Raw genomic sequence first — 10215 nt, 5'->3', positions numbered from 1 at the left:
AACACTACTGGCTGGGCAGCAGATGTAGGCCCTTTAGGAATATAATCCGGCCTAGGATACAGGAAGGCTTTGGCTAATCTGAGGTAAAGTCAAGGCAGGAAGGGGCAACAGAGAGCTTGTAGATCTCCTACTTGCTTGAAAGATGTCAGGGCCAGCAGAAGAACAACCTTTAGTGTCAGAAGCTTCTCAGAGTATGATGATGTATAATGATGTATGATGATGATGATGTATGATGATGTATAATGATGTATGATGATGTATGATGATGATGCATGATGATGTATGATGATGATGATGTATGATGATGTATGATGATGATGATGATGTATGATGATGATGATGTATGACGATGATGTATAATGATGTATGATGATGTATGATGATGTATGATGATGTATGATGATGATGATGTATGATGATGTATGATGATGTATGATGATGATGATGTATGATGATGGATGATGATGTATGGGATGTATGATGATGTATGATGATGTATGATGATGATGTATGATGATGATGTATGATGTATGATGATGATGTATGGGATGTATAATGATGTATGATGATGTATGATGATGTATGATGATGATGTATGATGTATGATGATGATGTATGGGATGTATAATGATGTATGATGATGTATGATGATGATGTATGGGATGTATAATGATGTATGATGATGTATGATGATGATGTATGGGATGTATAATGATGTATGATGATGTATGATGATGTATGATGATGATGTATGATGTATGATGATGATGTATGGGATGTATAATGATGTATGATGATGTATGATGATGATGTATGGGATGTATGATGATGTATGGTGATGTATGATGATGATGTATGATGATGTATGATGATGATGTATGATGATGTATGATGATGATGATGTATGATGATGTATGATGATGATGTATGATGATGATGATGTATGATGTATGATGATGATGTATGGTGATGTATGATGATGATGTATGATGATGTATAATGATGTCTGATGATGATGATGTATGATGATGATGTATGATGATGTATGATGATGATGTATAATGATGTATGATGATGATGTATGATGATGTATGATGATGATGATGTATGATGATGTATGATGATGATGTATGATGATGATGATGTATGATGATGTATGATGATGATGTATGGTGGTATATGATGATGATTTATGGTAATGTAAGATACTGAAGAGAAATTAAGGCATGATGATATTTTTATTACACATTGACTTCCATCTGTTATACAGAGAATATACAAGAAAAAAATACAATCTTTACCACATCTCCAGCAGCTCAAATTCCACCTTATACTTTAAATATTTCCTTATACTTTATACCTTATCCTCTAAATATAATTTTAAATGTTTCATATTTTACTCGTATTTCAATGTTTAACATGTAACAGGATTTCAGTGTGTGTTAGAGAGAAGAGAGTAACCCACCAGATTTATTTGTTTTTCAAGTGTATTATGTGGCTTCCTTTGTGTCTGTATGTGTGTGTGTGTGTGTGTGTGTGTGTGTGTGTGTGTGCATTAAACATAATCTGGATGGTTTAACAACCTGCTAATGAGAGACAGAACCACAGCGTTACTGTACAGAAGCACAGAGAACAAAACAAAATATTACACTGGAGACTCCTTCCATAAACGTTACATAAACACATTTCTCCTCCCAGACACTTCTCCGTATCAACAATTACACGTTTTTAAAACAGTTTATTAACAGTGAAACAGCCCCTGTGAATAAGCAGTTACTATAGACACAATAACATATCAGAACATATTTATGTACACTTGCTTTATGATCAGATTTGACAGAACACAACAAGAGTATCAGTAGTTGAATTACTAAAAAATAACAATATAAAAAATGTTGCTAGATATAATAGCTATATTTAAATACTTTAATTTGAAATGTTTTAGCTCAGGACAAAAAACCTAGCTAGGAAAGTTTTTAAAAACATCTTTACATTTCTAAAAGAAACAGTCAGCTAGTAAAGGTTTGCTTGTGTTTGAAGATGAGTTCTAATAATATTAATAATAACTGTAATGTAAAGAGGATGGTTTACAACAGGGACGAGATGTTTTATTTTTCTTTAATGTTCGGCATCTTTGTTGAAGCTTTTCCTCAAATGGATCCCTGAAGATCAGCATCCAAAATACACAGTGCTAATTAAAAAGCCTAACGAGGTTCATTTAGCCAAATGTACAGGTATGGTGCAGACCATTTTTTAACCCACTTTATACCATACAGTACTGAAGTATAGTACTATAGTAGTAAAGTTTTAGCTATGTTTTGTGATGTAACACTAAATACGCATCATACGTTTCTTTTAATCCTTCATGAACGTATCATCAGTCTCTTCCTGAATTACAGATTTAGATGAGTTTATACACATATCTTCCTGCTTATACGTTATTTATACACACATCTTCCTGTTTATATGGAATCAACACCCACACACACCCACACACCCACACACACACCCACACACACACACACACACACACCCACACACACACACACACACACACACTGAGTTATACAAAATTTATCTGCTGATTCCGGTTAGCTTGAGTTAAAATAAAAGTTTTTATCCTTCTGCTCGTCCTTCACTTCAGTACAAGTTCCAAATTTGTTCTAAAATGTGAAACTACAGGTGGATTTTTCAAGGCTGTGTTCCAGTAAACCACTTCCCCTGTTCACTTCCTCTTGGTTCAGTCCATCTTGGTCCCTTTATAGATTGTTCCATTACTTAACCAGCTCAGGGGGGAGTTTGGAAAACGAAGGAATGAGTCAAGCATTATTTACCCATAAGGCATTACTGTAATCTACCTGTAGAGTTAGCATGCTAGTTATTTAGTAAAGCCATTTGGTATTAGCTATGGTGCTACATGGCATGCTAGCAAAGAAGCAAACAAGATAAAATGCATGGCAGCTAGCTAGCAAATTATCTAATATCTAAGATAAAAACAGCAAGCCTGTGAGGAATTTTTTTTTTTTATCTGAGTTGTTGTCGTTGTGACTCCACCCCTTAAGCTGCAAGTGACCACTTTACAAGTTTGTCACACCGTTTTTTGAAAGTCCTTTAGTTTTTCCCGACATGGACAGCAGCGTGACCTTTGACCTCATCGTCCCTGAGGAGCTTCCAGAAGAAGATTCGTAGAAGGTTTTTGAGCAGCATAGCAGCTTTCTCGCTTTTTCTCTAAAGTCCTCGGAGACATAGTAGAAGATAAAGGGGTCGATGCAGCTGTTAAAGGTGCTGATAGCGAGGCTGATCATGTAGGGTACGTAGAGTCGATTGTAATTGTCATAGCTACCTTGAACTTCTTCAGCATCCGCATCATCATAATCTTTCATGCTGTTACGCGTGTATAAAAATTGGGAGTAGTGCATAAGCAGGAGAATGTTACTGGGTAGCAAGCAGATGATGAAAACCACCAGCATAAGTGCTGTGACTCGGGTTGCGTGGGCGTAGCGAGCACCGGCGGCAACTAGGGTGCGGAGTATAGCGCTGTAGCAGAAAACCACCACAAATAACGGGAGGAGAAAGCAGAGGAAGAAGAGTGAGGCAAAATACGGCAGAAAGTAGTTTTCCTGTTCTTTTGCAGGAAGAGCGTCATGGCATGTTATAATCGAAAGGTTGTTTATGAAGTAAGATTGACGTGAAGCTAGCAAAGGAACAGCCGCTATCACCACCACGGTCCACACCATCATGCTCATCAATATGGACGTCTTGTAACTCCGCAGCGTCTTAGCGCCAAACGGATGCACCAGAGCCACGTAACGGTCCACAGCGATGAGCGCCAGGCAAATCACCGAGCCGTACATGTTCCCATATAACAAAGCGATTAGCAAGCGGCAGGTTTCTTCTCCAAATGTCCAGTTGTTTCCCTGGAAGTGGTAGATGATGCGTAAGGGAAGCATGAGGAGAAGAAGGAGGTCGCAGCAGGTGAGGTTCACTAACAGAATTGTGGATGGAAACTTTTTTGAGCGGAAGAGAAGAACAAACAATGCCAGAAGGTTAGCTGGGAAACCGAACACAAAAGAGACGAGGTAGAGAAGAGGAACCAGGAGAACTGTGGTGGCTGCTTGGATTTCCTCCTTCTCCTTTCCAGTAAGTGTTGCATTGCAGCCAGAGTATGTGATAATGAACGAGCGAGGTCCTGAAACAACATGAGAGAAAGAGAGGCAGAGAAATGATTATGAAGTAAAAAGTAAAAACCTGACATTCTGCTGGAACTTAAAGAATGAAGACAGGGACACACTGAGACGTTCGGGGGCCAAAATAAAGATCAATTTCAGACCTTTGCTTAATCTTTGCTTAAAAAGCCCACAAATGACAAATGTACAGTCATGTGAAAATAAGTACACCATGGAAATTGTTGGCTTTTTTTTTTTTTTTTACATATTTGGACAAGCAAACCTTTGATCCTCTTTGAAACAGTGCTTATTAATAAAGTTGATACACAGATCAGTCATATGGAAAAAGTAAGTACACCCCTACATTGATCAGACCTTCAAATCCATAACATTAGAATCAGGTGTTGAAGATCGGGTTCCAGTGATTAGAACCTGCTGACGAAGTGCAGGTGGAACCGGTCTTATTTATACCCCTCTCATGTCTAGTGTCTGGTGTTCCCTTTGTTATTGAGGTGTGTGGTGTCATCATGCCAAGATCTAAAGAGCCTTTGCAAGACTACAGTTTGCCAATTAGCATACAGGCAGAGACCAGGTCTTTTGGAATAATGTGCTCTGGACAGACGAATCAAAGATAGTTGTTTGGTCACAGTAACAGCAGACATGTTTGGCGCAGACCGAAGACAGCTTTTCAGGAGAAGCACCTCATACCAACTATGAAGCACAGTGGTGGAAATGTTTTGAGGTTTGAGTTTGCTTCACTTCCTCAGGGACTGGACAGCTTGCATTCATTGATTCAACTATGAATTCTGCATCATATCAAAGTTGAACTGAAAGTGGACCTTTCAACACGATAATGATCCTAAGCACACAAGCAAATCCACCAAGGAACGGTGCAAAAAGAAGAAATGGAGGGTTATGGAACAACCGAGTCAAAGCTCAGATTTGAATCCCATTGAGATGTTGTGGGGGAGATCTGAAATGGACAGAACATGCAAGAAAACCCTCAAACATCTTGCAGCTGAAAGAATGGAAGAGTCTTTAAGAATTCCAGCGAGCCTGGTGGACAATTATGCAAAACATCTACAAGAAGTTATTTCTGCTAAAGGGGACAATACTAGCTTCTGAGGCTGGGTGTACTTACTTTTTCCATGGAAGAATATCACATCGGTTGATATTTCTGTTGAATAAATGATTGAAAAATCTCATTTTCCTTGTGGTTTTGTTCGAGTACATCAACTTCATTAATAGACACTGTTTAAAGATGATCAAATGTTTACTCGTCCAAATATGTCAAAAAAGCCAGCATTTTCCATGGGGTGTCATTATCTTTTTCACATGACTGCATCTGTTTTAATGCACTGTAACGTATCTGTTCACTGAGCGACAGAAGAGAGAATCTCAGTCAAGACCAAACAATACAGGGACTCAAAGCAGAACTCACCCCCACACGCCTCAAATTCACACCAAATGGTCTCGTTGTTTGTGCTTCATTTGTGCCACTAAAAGTTTTGTTTTTGGGACTGTCTTTTTTTTAAGTAACAAGGTAAAATCCAAACAGCAAAACAAATCAAAACAAATCACATTAAATCAATTCGCATTCACTTGTTACCTATCTACACACACACACACACACACACACACACACATATATATATATATGTATGTGTGTGTGTGTGTGTGTGTGTGTGTGTGTGTGTATGTGTGCATATGTATGTGTGTAAATGTATGTATACGTGTATGTGGAAACTCATGATTCAATGAATTAAGAATTAAGCCAAAATGATTTTATTTGTGAAATTGAATTACTGTGTACTATCAAACATCCATTAACACAAATAATGGACCTTCAAAAACTTAAACTTAAAAACGTCTGGGTTACACGCATGTAACCCTGCTCCCTGAGAAGGGAACGAGACTTTTAACATAACACTATGGGAGCGCCTCTCGCGTGCGACCGGCATCTGAAGCTTGTGTAAAATTTATAGGCCTGCCATGATCAGGTGACGTGGCAATTAAGCGCGTCACATGATATAAATATGGCACCTGTGAACCACGCCATCAGCCTCTATTATCTGAAGCGAAGACGTAATTCACAGGCCTACACTGGTATGACAAAGCTACGCAATGTCTTGTTACCTTCTCAGAGAACAGGGTTACATGCGTAACCCAGACGTTCCCTTTCAAAGGGAACTTCGACGTTGCGTTTAGCATAACACTATGGGAATGAGAATACCCACTCTGTCATACCAAGGGAACGGCCTGTTCAAAAAGACCCAACCCCGAGGGTCACTGCAAGACACTCGAGCCCGGGGCGGAATGAATATCCAGGCTGTAATAACGAATGAATGTGTGTGGCGTAGACCACCCTGCAGCAGCACACACATCCTGTAAGGATACCCCTTTGGACAAAGCCTTTGCGGAGGCGACCCCCCTAGTGGAATGAGCCCTTATGCCCAGAGGCGTAGCGAGACCGCGCGCCTCATAAGCAATAGAGATTGCTTCCACTATCCAGTTAGAAATGCGCTGTTTTGACACAGCATCACCTCTACTGTCGCCGCCAAAGCAGGCAGGCTTCTGGGTTTCCCTCGCACCAGTGCTGGCCCGAGCTCCACTCGTGGATGCCTGGGTGAACTCGAGACAACAGGGAAGGAACTGGCTGAGCTCACTCAGCAGGTCTGCTTGGTAGGCCTGTAACACTGTCATTGTCTGCAGTGACCCACAAGCAAGACTACTACCGCATAGGCCTTGCCCACCAATGCCACGGTGGCCTTACACAGTTGCTTGGATGGCAAAGCCGGCCCCCTTAATTACCTGCAGTCGATGGAGAGAGGTAGCTCGCAAGCGCCTCCTCCACCTTCAGCATAGCTAAATAGCCATGCCGTTCATTCCCCACAATGGCCGAATAATCCAACATCATGGGGATATAAATACGGCTTATGCATGGTTTTCCCCCAGAAGCCTGATATTTTGTCATGCACTTCTGGAAGAAAGGGGAGTTTCTGCAGTGTGGGGGATTTACTTGCACTGGGGAGAAAAAGGCTCATCCAGCCTTAGTAATCACTTCAAGCAGCTCTTTATATGCTGCTCTCAGTTTTTAGCACATCCTTCTGGCTCCTCGGAGTCAGAGAGGAATTATTACTATTATTTTTGTGTGTGTTTTTTTTCTCTCCCCTTTTTGGCTTTCCATAGCGGAAGGAGGAGTCGCGACGCGAGCTCCAAAATCCAGCGGAGAGCCGAACCCGGAAGACAGAGCAAGTGATGGAGCAGCGCTCGTCTCCGGCTCCTCTTCCGGATCCATAAAAGATCCCCCGAACCTGAGATGGCTAGCTGCCTCGCCAGTGGCCGGCCCAGATCCGCGAGGCTCCGAAACCCAACTCGCTTCGGCTTCCAAGAAGAGCGCGAGTCGCGAGCCGAGCTGCTTAATGTAGGCGTTACCATGCGCAGTCTCTCAAGGCCGCCATCGCATGCTACACTCCTAAACACTTCACCCAGAAAGTGTGTACTATTCCCCGTGATGAAACGGGAGCAAGCCGTAACACACTTCCTGAATTCTCTCACTCATATTTTTCTCTCTCGCTCATTCCTTTTTTTCTTCTCTTTTTTTTTAAAGGGATAGAAAAGTTCTGAGATTTTGAGAAAAGATAGTGAGGAAATGAAGCGTCTTTTTGTTTCTTTACACAAACAACAGACATGCAGTCTTTCACTGAAGATAATAAAGGCTGATGGCGCGGTTCACAGGGGCCATATTTATATCACGCGATGCACTTAATTTCCATGTCACCTGATCGTGGCAGTCCTATAAATAGGCATGATTTTATACAAGCTTCACATACCGGTCACGCGCGAGAGGCACTCCCCATAGTGTTATGCTAAACACAACGCTGAAGTTCCCTTTGAAAGGGAACACTTAATACTGACAAGCTACTATCTGTCCTCAAACCAAGACTTGAGATCAAACACCATCAAGAGCCCGACTTCCAGAAAAGCAGACACGACTTCTCCAAGCAGGAGTAGGAAAACGAGGGTGTGTGGCCTACAACAAAAATACTTGAATTTGTGAAATTAAATTTAAACAATGCAATCAGTCTTTTGTGTATAACGCAGCATGTGGGCATATTTCGTGTTTTTCTGACACTCCTGTCATTCCACTTCCCAGGTCGTCATACATCTCCCAGACGCATCGAGACCTCTTGCCAGATGCTCTGATTAGGAGTAGCTACATTGACATTTTGGACTATGGCCTCTTTTGATGAACAGAGGACTGTGAAAATGGAATACGTGTCCACTGCTGGTTTCCTGGGCATCTGGCATAAGCAAAACATACTTTCCCACTGAAATAATCCTGACGCAAAAAAATGTCATATACAGTATAAACTTATTTTCATGTATGACTGTATTTGCCTGAATACAAGGAAAATATAATATAGTAATAATATATAAGGATATTATATCTTATATTAGGACCAGTATGGTAATGTTGACCCCTAGATGCCTGACATATTCAAAAAATGAACATGGGAACCATGTACAGCTATAATTAGCATTTCATAGCTCCATTAGCCATACTAGTATTAGCAATGAGATTTCTGTTCAATAAACATTGACAGTCTTAGCTCTCTTGAATGTTGTACCATTATGACTGAAGTTAACTAATTATATTGTAACTGACAGTGTTAAAACATTGTACTTACACTGGCCAGAATTTTGATTTAGTAACTATATTGACATTTCCTGTACTAACTCTACACTAATTTCCACAAGAGCATCCTGAACAGAAGTGTCACACCTAGTGGACAGCTGGACATCAGGAGAGACCAGTGAATGAAGTAAAGATAATTGTTTACTGAACAAATGATGATATGATTAGTCTTGACAAAGTCTTCGGCAGTTCAACTCTAAAAGAGTTCTCACACCGAGGAGATTTCCTCCTACAAGTCAATGTCTAATATTTAAAAACCGAAGAAGCAGAAATGAAACTTTTAGCGGCACAAACCAGCACAAAGAAACGAGACTATTTGGTGTGTATTTGTAGCGTGTGGGGGTGTGAGTGACTTCAGAATGTCCTATAAATATTCTTTTGATATCTCGAACTCAAAGCAGCACAAACGAAAATGTTTACACCACAAACCAGCACAAACGATTGAGACTATTTTGTCGATGTTTTGTGTTGGGTGGGGGCCAACTTCACGCAGGTGATATATCCATATATATATAATTAAGTATTGATTATTTCAAATATCTCGAATTCATATATCAAGGCAATTTTCTGACTGAGTGACGGATAATGCTCACTTTAGTGACTCATTTAAACAAAGTGAATCATAACCATAACATGTCTATCCTGAGTTTCGTTTAAACTCATCATGAATACATTTACCAGACTTTTTACATTTATAATTCAATGCAAAGATTAGATCTTCTACTTCCATCCATTTCAGGTGTAATAACAAGTGATTCGTATAAAAAAGTAATAAACTGGGTAAAACAAGGCAAGCGTGCATATCTCAGGGGAAAAAAATGTACTTCCTGTGTACTGCATGTTTATGTCTGTCGGTAAATATTTACAGGAGCATCACGTTACAGCTGGACTCATGTTGTAGATAACGTTATGAATGTGGATGTTTAGACGAGGAAAGCTGAGTCGTGTTTACACGCCGAGATTCCATACAGATTCTTCAACATGCTGGAACACGCCGCTCAAAGCTGCCACAGACCTGAACCTCTGCTGATCCCGAGCATTGCTGAAGAATCTGTCACTGAAAACTGAACGCACGGGAAATCTCCAAATTCCCAACGCACCGCTCGTGTGCGTGTTTTCAGTCCGCTTGCTAAAAGGTTCCTCTGCACAGTGAAACACAAGAGTCCAACTTAATCAAGATCAAATGCTAATTAGACGTGTATGTGCAGTTGTGTTTCCTGATCATGTTCTTTACATTAGTTCTGCCTTTTGTTCAAACATGACAACAATCAAACACGGTTTATTCCCGGCGCGGTGTCGCTTGAACATGAAATTAAAATAGTAATACAGAAAATTTCATTATAGTAAGCT

At 40.3% G+C, this 10215-nt stretch overlaps 1 protein-coding gene across 1 annotated transcript in view; it reads right to left on the bottom strand.

The window, feature by feature from the left end:
* Positions 1–1224: 1224 nt before the first annotated feature.
* The window catches only part of si:ch211-132p1.2 (proteinase-activated receptor 4), a 12317-nt gene continuing 3326 nt past the window's right edge, over positions 1225–10215 (bottom strand). The window contains exon 2 of the mRNA XM_053632030.1: positions 1225–4189. Coding sequence (XP_053488005.1) covers positions 3078–4189 — 1112 coding nt within the window. The 3' untranslated portion in view covers positions 1225–3077. The remainder of the gene's footprint in view (positions 4190–10215) is intronic.

Source organism: Ictalurus furcatus, chromosome 8 (genome assembly GCF_023375685.1).
Source record: "Ictalurus furcatus strain D&B chromosome 8, Billie_1.0, whole genome shotgun sequence".
Classification (NCBI taxonomy): domain Eukaryota; kingdom Metazoa; phylum Chordata; class Actinopteri; order Siluriformes; family Ictaluridae; genus Ictalurus; species Ictalurus furcatus.
This window is presented reverse-complemented; position numbering and strand designations above follow the sequence as displayed.